General features: G+C 41.3%; 1 protein-coding gene across 1 annotated transcript in view; it reads right to left on the reverse strand.

Annotated features, from left to right (window-relative positions):
* Window positions 1–8,011, reverse strand: part of LOC114641131 (uncharacterized) — a 112,784-nt gene extending 104,773 nt beyond the window's left edge. Inside the window, exons 1-3 of the mRNA XM_051925834.1 lie at window positions 7,909–8,011; window positions 2,922–2,996; window positions 1,431–1,778 (exon numbers count right to left, since the gene is read on the reverse strand). Of these exons, the coding sequence (XP_051781794.1) occupies window positions 1,431–1,778; window positions 2,922–2,994 (421 nt within the window). The 5' untranslated portion in view covers window positions 2,995–2,996; window positions 7,909–8,011. The remainder of the gene's footprint in view (window positions 1–1,430; window positions 1,779–2,921; window positions 2,997–7,908) is intronic.
* Window positions 8,012–16,612: the final 8,601 nt, after the last annotated feature.

Raw genomic sequence — 16,612 nt, forward strand, 5'->3', positions numbered from 1 at the left:
TTAAGAATAGACTCTTATTTGCTCCATGGGTTATCCCCATTGATCAGTGTAGGAGAGGAGGAGGTGGTGAACTAATCTCCCAGGCATCCAGGCAGCACCACACTGTTGTATGGGATGACATTGGTCTGCCTGTGTGTGTCCTGGAGGAAGCCGGTCAAGGCAGGCAAGATGGGAGTCAGTAGAGCTGGTCATAGCTGTTGGCACCTCCACCAGTGGGAAGACACGCTGGGGAGATATGTGGCTGGCTGAGGAGGAACTCACTGTCAGTATGGTTTACCTAAAATTGAGCAACTGTTTTATCTGGATCTTAGAATGGTTTTGAACCTTCAAGTACTCTGGGTTTTATGGATAATTTATTGATGCACAACACGTTTTGGACAGTTTGCTTGTTGTTTTAAATAAAAGCACCTAACACTTTGCACCAAACCCTTACTGACTCTGTGTATCCTCATTCGACCGGCTCATCTCAGTTTATGACTATTGATGGTTCAAGAAGCTCTCAGAATCAAGTAGGGAGTGTAGATGCAACCTGGACTGTCACATGCCTAATTTGGCTCCATACAAAGGAGACAAAGCAGATAAACAAAAACACTACATAGAAACACAATGTAATAAGAAAGAAACTCATATTACAAAAATGCAAAGCCAAAAACAGAATTAAAACATGACATTAAAAAAAATTATTATTAAACAACAAAAAGCAAGAAATAAGCTCAACCTGCTTTATGTTATGTTTAGTCCAGGAAAAGCAAGCCAAAACTTTTTTTTCGCCCCAATAACAAAAAAAATGTTCTTATGTGTAACAGAAATGTGTAAATATCAAAATATCAACATAACTACAGTTGGAAAGGCCTGTCAAGTGTCCACTGCTGCATGATGCAGATTTGTTTCTGTTGCTTACACATATGTGAAGAATGTGAATTTCCCATTGGGATTAATAAAGTATCTATCTATCTATCTATCTATATGCAATTGTCTCTTTGGTTAAAGTCTCCGCCCCACTCTTGAATATTGATGATTCAGCATCAGGTTAACATAAAGTGAAAGAAGGCACAGAGATATTCTTTATTTTTAGCAGGATGGTGTTATTTCATCCACTATATGACAGCAGAATACTATTCGTGAGTTATTTATGCTTAACATTGAAAAGCAGATCACTAAATGTCACCCCGAGTTTGACTGTACTTGCATAGAAATACGACCCAAACCTCGGGTTTAACACCAAGGAGTTTAAGCCAATGTAACAACACTAGCTGAAATATTATATGAGGAAATTTTACAATAGGCCAAAGGGCCATCAGGACATGGATTATCAAAGTCTCAAAAACAGCAAAAATAAAACTGCTAAATAGCTTCTCAACATTAATAAACCATGTCATGGTCATAGAGGGGACAAGTGGGAAGAAGAGAAAAGAAGAAAAAAAATTCACCTTCAATGTTCAGAGTAATGTGAACTTCATCACTCCATGGTCCAGAGTCCACAAAACATCTGTAGAGCCCACGGTCATAAAAACGAACTCCCTGCAGTCTCAGAGACACATTTCCGTTCAGCAGCTCTTCTCTGAAAAGTGCTGTCCTTCCCTTATAAGCCTGCATCTGATGCTCAGGTCTGATTTGGAGATTCTTGTACAGAAGTACTGGAGAATCAGAGGCATCTTGAAACCAGCTCACTTGAAATGCTTCAGCATTGATATCTGGTGAGAGTGAGGCGGGTAGGATGACGTCTTCACCAACAAAAGCAGTAACAGCTGAGGAAGGTCCAATAACCTGAAACCTCTCTGGGGAAAAAAAAAATACACAAAAAGATGCAGTGAGCATCAAGACGCATTTAGTTAGACAACCTGAGTCAATAAAGACAAATCCCTTCAGTGTTTGTGCGAGATGAAGACTACACACTGTGCCCTCGTCCGCTTCAGTCCCAAACAGATGTGATGTTCACTTCTAGTTTTTGGTTTTCTTCTAAAATCGACAATTCTCAAATTCCCTCTTTATATTAAATTGTCTGATGCTCAGATTGGACATAAACACACCTGTCAGAATTTACAGTCTGGGTAAGGATCGGAGTTAAAATAGAAAGACCAAATTACAATTACAATAAAACCTGTCAGCAAAAAAAATAAGCTCTATTTAAAGTCGGGGAGCATGCACTGGTACAGAAGAAACAACACTGGATCTCAGTTGGCAACCCCTCAGGCAGACACGCTGTCCAGTCCCACCCTCAGGAAATGACCCTCTATCTGGTGTTACGTGGGCGACGCCTTGGCCTGGTCCAGCTATCCGGGTCCCCAACAATGAGGATCTTACGAGCCGGATCACATTCGGGGAAACGCGCCACATGACCATAGTGCCGTAACTGGTGCTCCCTCACAATGCAGGTAATGTGCCTCATTCGGGACTCCATGAGCAACCGCTCATTCAACACAAAGTCAAACCAGTGATACCAAAGGATTCTCCCAAGAGAGACAGTACAAAAGGAGTCCCGTCTTCGTTTCAGGTCACGGGACAGCGTCCATGTCTCGCAAACCATATAGCAAGAAAGGAAGCACCAGGACTCTAAAGACTTGGACCTTCGTCCTTTTGCATAGATATCAGGAGTGCCACACACCCCTTTCCAGAGACCTCATGCTCTCCCAATCCGTCTACTGACTTCACAGGAAGAGTCACCAGAGACATGAATGTCACTGCCAAGGTAAGTAAACCTCTCGACTAGGTCAACACTCTCTCTACAAACAGACACACTGCTGATAGCCATGCCCAAGAGGTCATTAAAGGCCTGGCTGTTGGTTTTTATCCAGGTCACTCGCAAGCCCAGACACTCAGACCCCTCGCTCAGTCTCTCGAGAGCTCCGATCAGAGCCTCCATTGACTCTGCGAAATTCAACAAGTGTAACATAAGAACAACAAATGATACAAACACATACGTGTCCAAGCGGTGTGTGTCATGTGGAGTAGAATGAACACACAGCAGCTCCAACCCCCTTTCTGGACCTTCATGGCTGCAAAAGAATCAAAGTTTGGTTTGTCCAGATAGTAAGAAATTATTCTGAAGTACTCAGAGATGAGGCAGATGCTCTCACAATGCAGACAAGATGGTGCTATCCCCCAGACGCACAGTGCCACAGTTCATGTCCATTTACTTACTGTCTACAAGTGAAATGCACACAATTTCTCAAAATGTTAGATCTGAGTTTTCTCAAAGTGGGCACATCATATGTAAGTGACTTTGTGACTGGTGTGAAAGTCACGGTCACCAACACCTGAGACTGGGCACCATGATGTGGACTATTGGGTATAAACAGCACACTCTGCTGCCCAGCAAGATCTTGTCGGGCATTTGCCCACAGGCTTTAAAGAAAGTCAAGCTGGCCATTTGATGTCCTTGGTCAGTCCCTATTCATGTAAGCTCCATTGACACGGTCTACAGCTATATTCCTTCCCATAATCCACACACCACATGCCATATTTTATCTACATTTTCCAACTTCTTCCTCCAAATCCACAACATAAAATTCTAGTTGCAGGGACCTGGAGGCTCTCCTCACAGCATCAGGTGCAAAGCAGGAACCAACCTTGGCCAGAGTGACACTACATGACAGAGTCCAGTGACGCACATCCACAAGACCAGTTTATAATTATTCATTCATCTAACAAACTTGCCCGGGATATAAGACAAAAATCAGGAAAACTCAATGCAAAACACATGCAGACCTGGAGAAGACATGTGAAGTAGAGAGAAAGAGAACGAATGAATGGTGCCCATCTTTGTTTCTCTCCTCAGGATCACTTCAGACTCCAGTGCTCCAGTGGCCTGACAGTTTGATAATCTGCAAAGTCTTTTGTTCCTTCTCTATTTCTGATTCCATAATGATGAGTCGAGTGTGGGCAGACATGATGTGTTGTGATGTGCTCGGTACATAGAAAGTCGACTGATGGAAGATCATAGCCAGAAATACAAGTGTCTTATGGTCTGTCCATCCCAGGTTTCTCTTTCTAGGCAAGTCTGTGCTACCATAGCCAGGACTCTTCCTTCAGGTGGAGGAGGGCAACTGGGGAGGCCAGCATGGTTCTTCATGTTTTGCTACATTGTACTCTTCTTTTCTGAACAGACTGAGGAGATCGTTCCTCCCCCACACTATGAGACTCTTCAATTCCACCCGTGGGGGTAAACGTTAACATTATACGAAGTTACTGTCTGTCTGTATGCCTGCATTGTTATCACTCTTTCATTTAATATTTTCTTTATCAGTATGCTGCTGCTGGAGTATGTGAATTTCCCCTTGAGATTAATAAAGTATCTATCTATCTGAACATAATTAAATTTCATTTTTGAAATTTCTGTCTATAATGATATCTTGAGGGATACACTGTAGTGTTTTTCTTCCCAAGACTACAGATAAAAACATATGAAAGCATCCATTATCAGCACCTCATTTCGGAAAGTTTCTTTTAATTGGGCCACCTCTGTGTGTCTACTCCTTGTATTTGAAAAGTGGAAGTGTTGGTTGAGTCCTTGGCCCTCGCTAAATTTGCTTAAACCGGCCACACCTGTTGGGTGTCTCCTGTTGCTGGGAAAGGTACTGCGAGATCATTAAGAACACAAACGAAGTATGCTCAGTTTTCTTGAAATCCAAATGAAGGAGTAACGTCGTCAACCCGGGATTTTGTTGTTCGGGTAGCTTGACTTCTAACAAGGCCAAATTAATCCGCTTCCTCATAGTTGTCTGGAAATCAGCTCCTTCTTCTGTTCAGCCATTGCTGCCAGGACAGGGAGCATCTCTACATGACCATGAACTAGAGAAGCGACTGAGGAAATGGACGTCACTTCACGGTTTGCTGTAACCCCGCGGTCTTCCAATGTATCAAGATGGATGTACTAACAGCAGAGTGCTCACCACTGAAGACTGTGTGATTAACCATAATATTAGACATGACAAATGAATCTAGTTGACACATCCATATTACTAACCGAGAATGGTAAACCGGAAGGCACAGACGCAGGTCTCGGTAAACCGGAAGGCACAGACGCAGGTACATGGCGATGGACCCAGGAGACATAGTGCGCAGGCGCCTACAGCGCGCGTCTCATAAACCGCAAGCGAAGTCTGATCCACCGCGAACGAAGGAGTTACGGCTCAAAAACGAAAGAGCTCAACTAACGTAAATAAGACATGAAGCAACAATGCGCCCATAGCTAACGACTAACGACACAGCCACACAGAAAAGAGGATTCTGCACTGCACCCCAGAGTCAAACGGGAGACACTACAGAGTCCGCAAAGGTCCACAAAGATAGTACGGAAGGCACAAGCGAAGTCTGATCCACCGCGAACCTATAACACACGTCTAACACACCGCAGGCAAAACCCCGAGATGGTACAGAAGCCTCAGAGATACGGACTCCACAGCATATGTGAATCACATTACAGTAATACAATACAATACAATACAATAATATGCATACTCACAGAAAAAAAAAAAAAAAAAACACAAAACGCCTCGGCGTCCCGCCCCACAATCAAACCAGAGAGAGTACGGAGTCCCCAAACATCCACAAGACACAGCATAGTCAAATCCGAGATAGTACGGAGGGCGCATGCGCCTACAACGACAACCACATAAAACACACAAACGGCACCGGAGGTATAATATTAATAAACGAACACTCCGTATTAAACGGACAGAATCCCCAAACGTCCAGAGTACACAGCATATGTGAAGCACATTACAGTGATACATTACTAACAGTACAACCACAGAACACACAGACACGAGACCAGATGGAGGAGTACGGAACCGTACACGCCCACACTACACAGCATAGTCAGACCCGACATAGTACGGAAGGTGCAGGCGCCTACAACGCACGTCTAAAACACCGCAGCCACAAACCCAGGATAGTACAGACGCCCCAAAGATCCGGACTCCACAGCATATGTGAATCACATTACAGTAATACAATATTATAAGTACTCACGGAAGTAACAAACACAAGAGGCCTCGGCATCCCGCCCCACAGTCAAACCACAGAAAGTACAGAGTCCCCAAACGTCCACAAACCACAGCATGGTCAAACCCGACATAGTACGGAGCGCCTACAACGACAACCACAGAGAACACACACACACGACACCAGAGGTATAATATGAATTAACAAATGCTCCGTATTATACAGACGGAATCCCCAAACGTCCAAACTACACAGCATATGTGAAGCACATTACAGTGATACATTATTAATGGTTGCTAACAATACTGTTCACTTAAACGATGCCAATCTCCCATTAAAGCTGCATTTGCCATGACAATCAACAAATCCAAAAGACAGACCATGGACAGAGTCGGCCTTTACCTCACTGAGCCTGTATTTAGACATGGACAACTTTAGCCTTCTCAAGAGTTCGGCATTCACGTGACGTTAAGGTTAAGATTATAATAACTCCATACCAAGGAAAACTCATTCACGGACAACACGCCATCTATACTACAAATGTTGTGTATATCTGTACTTCCTATACAGTGATCCCTCGCTATATCGCACTTCGCCTTTCACGGCTTCACTCTATCGCGGATTTTATATGTAAGCATATTTAAATATATATTGCAGATTTTTTGCTGGTTCGCGGATTTCTGCGGACAATGGGTCTTTTAATTTCTGGTACATGCTTCCTCAGTTGGTTTGCCCAGTTGATTTCATACAAGGTACGCTATTGGCAGATGGCTGAGAAGTTACCCAACTTACTTTTCTTTCTCTCTCTCTTGCGCTGACTATCTGTGATCCTGACGTATGCGGATTGAGCAGGGGGGCTGTTCGCACACCTAGACCATACGGACGCTCGTCTAAAAATGCTGAAAGATTATCTTCACGTTGCTACCTTCTGTGTGCAGCTTTTAAGTATGCTGCACGGTGCTTCGCATACTTAAAAGCTCAAAGGGCACATATTGATTTTTGACTTTGTTTTTCTCTCTCTCTCTGCTCCTGACGGAGGGGGTGTGAGCTGCCGCCTTCAACAGCTTTGTGCCGCAGTGCTTCGCATACTTAAGCCAAACAGCCCTATTGATTTGTTTGCTTTCCTCTCGGTTTCCTTTGAAGAGGAAGATATGTTTGCATTCTTTTAATTGTGAGACAGAACTGTCATCTCTGTCTTGTCATGGAGCACAGTTTAAACTTTTGAAAAAGAGACAAATGTTTGTTTGCAGTGTTTAAATAACGTTCCTGTCTCTCTACAACCTCCTATGTTTCTGCGCAAATCTGTGACCCAAGCATGACAATATAAAAATAACCACATAAACATATGGTTTCTACTTCGCGGATTTTCTTATTTTGCGGGTGGCTCTGGAACGCAACCCCAGCGATGGAGGAGGGATTACTGTATACGTCATCTACACCTTTACACTCCAATATATCTCATATATAGATCTGCACATCTATACCAACATAACATAACAATTAAACTGATATTGTCATTTACATATACAGTATTACATAGACCTACAGATATCGTGGCAGTGAACATGATACATATGTAACAATCACCAAGAAAGACAATAATCTCTATCAAATGTATTTCGGGTTACCCAAGACCAGGAGTTGGCGAGCGAAGCCCCCTAGTAAAGTCAGAACGTAAGATGTGTGTAAATAAACCAAGCCAACCCATGAGAAAACCAAGAGGACACAAAAACCCAACAGTAAAAGAATGAGGACTGTTGAAGTTCATATTGACACCGATCACATGGACACAAGGTAACTGGTGTGTAGCTGACGTTCACACGGACAGTAAAGGGCAGAAGCAGCCAAGTGAACTTGGGAAACAATATATGACAGGCAAAATCAATGATAGAAGTGGAGAATAAACTGCAGGAGCATTCAGGGTGACAGACAGGAGAGGACATGGGCTTCTCCATTTCTTACCTTTATTAATTTATTTCCAAGCAGGGCTTTGTCAAACCTTTTACAGGAGATCTCGATCCAAATTTGATATGGTGCTAACAACGGGAAACCGTATTCCAAAAAGCGGAAGAAAAGTAAATCTGACCAAGGACTTCTCATCTAGACTTCTTGGGCGAGACCTTTAAAAGGAGAGAAATGTGCATTACTAAATACAATGAAATGAATAAAGAAATAGGCAAAACAGAACAGAACTTTATTTAAGACAGAAAGGTAACTTAAAATCCTGCAGACAAGTCCACTTATTTGTATATAAAGATGTGTCCTAATCACTTAAAAAAAAAAAAACTGAATTACTGCATTTAATTAATTAATTGAGCAGAACTCCTCTGACAATGAGCAAAACCAAAACTATAGTTAAAATGGCCATCTTGCCCATGTGTCAGGTTCACATTTAGGTCCCATAAACCACAAGTCTTTAACACTAGCTTTATAACACTCGCATGCGGTGAGTTTTTAATAAATATGTTGCATAGGAGATGGGACAGCTTCAGTAGAGGGAGCTGTTTATTCAAAGGGTTATTATATTGGGGAGTTATCTTCTTCATCTTTCGGCTGCTCCTGTTAGTTGTCGCCACAGCAGATCATCTTCTTCCATATCTTCCTGTCCTCGTCATCTTCCTCAGTTACACCCATCACTTGCATGTCCTCTCTCACCACATCCATAAACCTTCTCTTAGGCCTTCCTCTTTTCCTCTTCCCTGGCAGCTCTATCCTTAGCATCCTTCTCCCAATATAGCCAACATCTCTCCTCTTCCCACGTCCAAACCAACGCAATCTCGTCTCTCTGACTTTGTCTCCCAACCGTCTAACTTGAGCTGACCCTCTAACGTCCTCATTTCTAATCCTGACCATCCTCATCGCACCCAATGCAAATCTTATCTTTAACTCTGCCACCTCCAGCTCTGCCTCCTGCTTTCTGGTCAGTGCCACCGTCTCCAACCCATCTCATATATGTACAAATTTACGCTGAAAATGAGACAACAACAAACAAATCTGGAAAACTATGCCATTCAGTATGTGTTGTCATCTTCAGACAAGCGCAGATTAGAAATTAAATTTATTAAACTCAGAGAAAGGCAAGTTGTATATAAATCCAATAATTTCCTTAAACTAATCTTAACACAGTCATTTTAGTGAAATATGGTTTACAGGTTGTATTTGGTCGTTCGCAGGATGTGGAGTGTTTGCGTTGGATAGATTGGAAAAGGGTGACTTTGTGGCCGAGTACCGCAAACAGCTAATAGACTGGAATGAAAGCGACAGATGGAGGCATGTGTACCATCCTGCCTCTGCGGTCTTTCTTTTCAACTTTAAATGGAACGGGAAAGGCTGGTGGTGAGTTGTATTTAATTTTTCTGATTTATGATGAACGTGTAGTACGGTACTCTTATGTGATCAATATTGGAACAGTCAACATAATGTAACACCCACAACCAATCAGGAAGAAACACCACCAGCACACATTTCACGAGTTTGAAATCACCGATGAGCCTTTATTAACTGCCGTCCAACTACTGTAAGTCACAATCAAAAGTAAAGATGGGTGATTAGACGTGGAAATCTATTTTTAATGATAATAAAATTAAGAAAAAAAATATGTACTGTATAGTCACACCTACAATTTCAAGTAAAGCTGGGAAAACTGATAATGTACACTTTATTAAAGAAAAAAAATAAAAGAGCAAAGAATACTTCTTTATAGGCTAAAATTATTAATTGCAGACTCATGGTAAAAGCTTTGCTAAATAACTTATTTGCATTGAATAACAGAGTTTAATCTTTGCACCATAAGCTTTCAGAATACATCCTACTATATAAAAGCGGTCGGGATTGTCCTTCCGTCCTGTGAGTGCAAAGCGTAGCGGTATTCCGCTTATCACAGACTTGCTACTTGCAGCTTGCGGTACAAAGTGACGCGATGTGAGCAGAGTTCTGGTGCTCCCATCGTTCCCTTGCTTTTGTGCATGATGTGCTGGAAAAATAGACAAAATTATGTCTCTGGAAATAATTAATGTTGATGGAGTACAAATGCCACACCGCATAGTAAATATCAGGGGAGACGGTGCTTGCTTATTCTCATCTATAGCTTATTTAGTGCATGAAACTCCGTCTTTAGTGGTACAGATTCGGGCTGACATTGTACGACATGTTTAAAGTAATTGATCAAGGTTTCAGCCATTTACAATGATGCCGTCAGGACTCTCTTATACAAATGAGCTTCAGTATCTCACTGAAATGTCAAAGTCTCAAACTTTCTGAGCTAATGGCAGTGGGAGAGTTGTTCCCCTATGAATTTCAAGTATATTATTATGGAGTCCTACACTCCAAGTTTGGACAGGCACTCGAGGGGATAAAAAAAACTTAGGTTTTCGGGAGATGTTATGAATGGGAACTTTGATGTTCTCATGCCCTACACTTACATGCCTGATGTACACATGGAGCGCACACAAATTGAGGATAAAAGTCGGTCGCCTTAAAAGGCGGGTGAGCCTAGTTATACACTATGACTTGGTGAAACAGGTTTCCAACTTTTGTATTACATAAATCATTCCGAATGCAACAAATGACAAGGAGAAAAATTAAATGCAGACACCAAAAAAATCATCTTTTTTTAAAAAAAAAAAAAAGTAGGAAAAAGATTATAATTTATCCTTGTGTGACTTTGTGTAAGTAAAGCAAAATTACAACAATGTACAAGATCTAGAAGTCCAGAAACTACTTCTGTTCCTAAAAAGTTACTAGTACCAATGTGCAACTCCTAGTCAGGCCTCTTAGTCATATTCAGTTTGGTATAATCATATTCTGTTACCTGGATTATGCCATTGGTACTTTCTGAGACATACAATGAATAAATAAATGAATGAAAAAATGAACTGCTTACCGATGACTAATGATTAGAGCTCTGGTAGTCTGCGATGTTAAACGAGGGGCATTTGATTCTTCTTGTAAAGCCACATACTGTATGGCGGGACTTGTTACTGCTGATTCAGATGCACAATATCTTTGAATAAGAACGTGGCTGTAACAGTCAAAAATAACAATATCAAATCAAAGATTTACCTGGGGTATTTATATAACATAAAATATAAAAGTGCAACATAGTATTTAACATATTTCTAGTGGGAAACCTTTACACTTCACTTTAGTATAAGACCGAGAGGTGACAAGAGCGTACCTGGCTTTATTGTCCTGTATTGTGAGGACACTACGAAAAGAGATATTGCCTGCAATGACACCTTGGCTCATCAGCCTAACTTAGAACAAGAAAAAGGCGCTACTGATGAACTGGTAAAAATTATGTCTTGTTTTAAACTATTTAATTAGACAAACACACTATATTAACTTCAACAGTAAAATATTTCAATATCCTTTGATTGTTTTAATAATCTAGTCAATTTGATAATCTAGTCTGCAGAGGGTGCAGACCTATAAATGCCTGGGAGTGCAGCTGGATGATAAATTTGACTGGACTGCCAATACTGATGCTCTGTGCAAGAAAGGACAGAGCCGACTATACTTCCTTAGAAGACTGGTGTCCTTCAACATCTGCAATAAGATGCTGTAGATGTTCTATCAGACGGTTGTGGCGAGCGCCCTCTTCTACGCGGTGGTGTGTTGCGGAGGCAGCATAAAGAAGAAAGACGCCTCACACCTGGACAAACTGGTGATCAAGACAGGCTCTGTTGTTGGCATGGAGCTGGACAGTTTGACATCTGCGGCGGAGCGATGGGCGCTGAGCAGCCTCTTGTCAATCATGGAGAATCCACTTCATCCACTGAACAGGATCATCTCCAGACAGAGGAGCAGCTTCAGTGACACACTGCTGTCACCATCCTGCACCACTGACAGACTGAGGAGATTGTTCCTCCCACAAACTATGCGACTCTTCAGTTCCACTCGGGGGGCTAAACGTTAACATTATTCAAAGTTATTGTCTGTTATACCTGCATTGTTATCACTCTTTAGTTTAATATTGTTCTTTATCAGTATGCTGCTGCTGGAGTATGGGAATTTCCCCTTGGGATTAATAAAGTATCTATCTATCTATCTATCTATCTAATTTGCTGTATCCTCAGGACACTGATGTCAGAGAGAACGCTCTCAGTCACAGCTTACTTAGCTCAGTCCTTTCCACCACAAGAGAAAGAAGCTGTCGTTACTGATGAGCAGGTCAAATTCTACGGTATTTCTTGGAGTGGATCTGTTGCAGTTTATTTGACAAAATTATTTGTGTTTGAAAATTATACAGTTGGTACGCATGAGGTCAATTAACAGTTAATCCCAACTGTATTCCCCACAAAACTAATCAAAGAGGAATTGTTCGCCACTTGCTTTAAGTCCACTGCTTTGGTTCTTCTAGCTTTGATGGATGCTTATTGCTGTATTTGGCTTATTGACTCCTACCTAAATTTTTAAAAAATGAAATCACACATTAATCAGATTACTAGGACAGCTTTTTTTCACTTAAGAAATATAGCAAAAATTAGACCTCTTATAACTTTGCAAGATGCTAAAAAAAAAACAGTTCAGGCTTTTGTTTTTAGTCGATTAGATTACTGCAGGCGGCACGGTGGCACAGTGGGTAGCGCTGCTGCCTCGCAGTTAGGAGATCCGGGTTCGCTTCCTGGGTCCTCCTGCGTGGAGTTTGCATGTTCTCCCCGTGTCTGTGTGGGTTTCCTCTGGGCACTCCAGTTTCCTCCCACAGTCCAAAGACATTCAGATTAGGTGCATTGGCGATTCTAAATTGTGCTTGGTGTGTGTGTTTGTGTGTGTGCCCTGCAGTGGGCTTGCACCCTGCCCGGGATTTGTTTCCTGCCTTGAGCCCTGTGTTGGCTGGGATTGGCTCCAGCAGACCCCCGTTGACTCTGTAGTTAGTATATAGTGGGTTGGATAATGGATGGATGGATAGATTACTGCAACACACTCCTCTCAGGACCACCCCAAAAAAGGACATCAATTGATTATGACGAGTGCAGAATGCAGCTGCCAGAATCTTAACTAGGAAAAGAAAATCCAAGCACGTCTCTCCAGTTCTGATGTCACACCTTAAGTAACGCCTTAAAATAATCTGCTCCATTCTATATCTTGGAATGCTTCTCACTTTGCTCTCCAAATTGTAATCTTAGATCTTCAAATGAGTGTCTGCTTAGAATTCCAAGAGCTAAACTTAAAATCTGGAATAGCCTCATATCTGGAATAGCTGACCGATAGAAATTCAGCAGGCTAATAGAGTGGAACACTTTAAGAAACTGCTAAAAACCTGTTGCTTTAACATGGCTTACTTATACCTTCACTTTAGTGTAACCCTGATATTCTATATATACACTGGGGCAGATTGCCGGGGTCATTACCTGGCCAGGATGCCTAAAAGGACCGGAAGGTGGCAGGAATAGCTTCCAGGCCACGAGGGGGCAACCGCCCGGGAGCAGGAGAGGACCACAGAAGAAGAACAAAAAGCTTCTGGCCTGTTGGGACCCCTGGACACCGCCAGGGGGTGCCTCAAGCCTCGTAGGACTCGAAAATAGTTACTTCCGTCATACTTGGCAAGATGGCGGAGGAACCTGCCAGGGACGCCCAGAGTGCTTCCGGTGCAAAGGGCAGCACTTCTGCCACACCAGGAAGTGCTGTTGGATGGATGTCATCAGACACCTGGAGCACAGGACACCTGGGCAGGGATAAAAGGCGCCGTCTGAGAGCCAGAGTCGGGAGTGGGAGTAGGACAAAGATCCCAGGAGGACAGGAAATTGGCCAAGAACTGAGACAGAGAGATATAGTGGCGATTATTGCTGTGTGGAACTGTGTTTATTTATGAATAATAAATGTGTGCTTTTTATAAAGATGTGGTTTCTGACTCAACACATTTAAATTATCATTATTTGTTTATTTATTTTTCATGGCTCAGAAATCCGTATTAACCCCTACTTTCTCTGCTGTTTTTTTCCAATTCTCTGAGGTGGTCTTCGCCCCCACCACCTGATCAAAGCACCGTGCAGTACCTACATGGATGGATTGAAGACCAGAGGTCCACATGACCAGCATCATGTAATTCTTCCATGTGAAGCCTGAAAAACATGAGGACTGATTGTTAGGGTAGGGTAGTTAGGGTATGTTAGGGTAGGGGGCTGGGTGGTCTTGTGGCCTCGGAACCCCTGCAGAATTTGTGTTGTTCTTCAGCCGTCTGGAGTTTGTTTGTTTTTTCTGTCTTCCCTGGCCATTGGACATATTTCTTGTATGTTTTCTTGTTAAAAGGTACACAAATTAGCTCGCTTCATGAGACAGAAGTGTCAAAATGAGCAGGATCAGATATCTTAACTACATCAAAAAAACTAAAAAAACATGAGCTTAACTGCAAAATTGAGGGCACAACAATATCCCAAGTGACTTTTACAAATCTGGACAACTTTTCTGCAAGTTTTGCCAGCATACCTGGACTGGACACGAAAAGATATTTGCAATGACCACGTCAAAAGTAAAACCCAGCTCAAGAACAAGGAGGAAATTAAGATCAAAAAGTGTTCCCCTTCAGGTAACAACAGAGGAAACAACAAAATCGTCAGATCGAAAACGCACCTTTGTATCCATGTGAGTCAGACATACTGCTCAAAAAAAATGACGAAGATGTGTCCTTTCTTTATTAAGCATTGTAAACAAGGAGGCACGCTGCCAGAAAATCAAAGTAGTCTTCGTTAAACTCATTTGCCCCACGTCTTTGAACAACATATGGACGCTGTACTTCGAAAGATTTGTGCCAAGAAAATATAGCCAAGACCACACAGTTCTCAACATAGTGATAGGTGAGTAAACATTTGGCTGTATGGTAATTCTTTTATGTAGGCACTTCTAAGTGTACATGCTGTATTTAATGTGAACCATTTAACTGATATTAACAGTCTTTCCCGTAGAAGAATGTTATTAGTGAATGGCACTGGTTGTTAATGGGTTCACTTTTAATATTTTTTTATTTTATTAATTTTCATTGTAATCATTCCATACAAACAGATCAATTTATAACCCAACAAATTTGAAGACAAATCAAACCCCACCCCTGAGAAGGAGAGCTTAGCTAAAGGAAAATTGCTTTAAGCTTTTTAATAAGGCAACATTAAACAAAAGAAGGGGAGAAGTAAATATCTATATAAATAAGAGATGGAGAAGGGAGTTAAATGTAATAATAGTTAATTCTCTTATTCTAAAATAATATTGATTAAATCCTGCCATGTTTTGAAAAAATTTTGTACAGATCCTCTAACTGAAAATTTGATTTTTTCCAATTTCAAATAATATAAAACATCGGTTTCCCACTGACTTATAAGAGGAGAATTAGGATTCTTCCAATTTAATAAAATAAGTCTGCGTGCCAAGAGTGTAGTGAATGCAATCACCGTCTGCTTGTCCTTCTCCAATTGAAGTCCATCTGGAAGAACACCAAACACAGCTGTTAATGGGTTAGGAGGGATTGTGATACTAAGGCTGTCTGAGAGGCACTTAAAAATTTTTGTCCAAAATGATGTTAATTTGGTGCAGGCCCAGATCATGTGACCCAGTGAGGCAGGAGCTTGGTTGCAGCGTTCGCAGGTTGGATCCTGGCCTGGAAACATTTTGGACAGTTTTAAGCGAGACAGATGAGCTCGATATATAATTTTTAGTTGAATAATTCTATGCTTTGCGCATATAGAACTCGAGTGAATTCTCTGCTTTGCTACCTTCCACTCCTTTTCTGATATATTGATTAAGAGATCTTCTTCCCAATGTCCTCTTGGATCTTTGAAAGGTAGGGACTCTAATAAGATTTTAGATATTGCGGAAATAGTGTTTGTTTCCTCGGAATTGAGCAGTATTTTTTCCAGCATTGTGGAGGGTGCGAGTTGGGGCAAATCGGGCAATTTCTGTTTAACAAAATTTCTAATTTGAAGATAGTAAAAGAAATGTGTAGCTGGGAGGTTAAATTTTGAACGTAATTGTTCAAAAGATGTAAATATGTTGTCTATATAAAGATCTCTGAGCATTTTAATCCCAAAACTTTTCCAGGTATTAAAAACTGGATATACTTGCGAAGGTTGAAAGAGGTGGTTCTCTTGCAAAGGTGCCACTGATAAAAGATTTTCCATCTTAAAATGCTTCCTAATTTGGTTCCATATTCTGAGTGAGTAAAGCACAATTGGGTTATTAGTATATTTGCGATAACTTTCATTTATTGGAGAGCAGAGCAGGGAATATAAAGAAGTACTACAGGATTTTACTTCTATTGTGGACCAAGCCTGTGTATGTTCATTTATTTGTGTCCAGGTTTTTATGGCTTGTATGTTTGCTGCCCAGTAATAAAACTGAAAATTAGGTAAAGCCATGCCACCTTCTGCCTGAGGTCTTTGTAGGGTCGCTCTTCAGATACGTGGGTGTTTTGAGTTCCAAATGAATGAGGTTATTATTGAATCTAACTGTTTAAAAAACGATTTATTGATATATATTGGAATGTTTTGAAATAAAAAGAGAAGTTTAGGAAGGATATTCATCTTAACAATGTTAATTCTTCCGGCTAGAGTGAGATGAAGGGTTGACCATCTATGCAAGTCTTGCTTAATTTTTTCCATACAGACGCCAAAATTTTGTTGATAAAGAGCTTTATGTTTACTTGTGATATTTACCCCTAGGTATTTAAACTGATCTG

This window comes from Erpetoichthys calabaricus, chromosome 4, assembly GCF_900747795.2.
Source record: "Erpetoichthys calabaricus chromosome 4, fErpCal1.3, whole genome shotgun sequence".
NCBI classification, from domain to species: domain Eukaryota; kingdom Metazoa; phylum Chordata; class Cladistia; order Polypteriformes; family Polypteridae; genus Erpetoichthys; species Erpetoichthys calabaricus.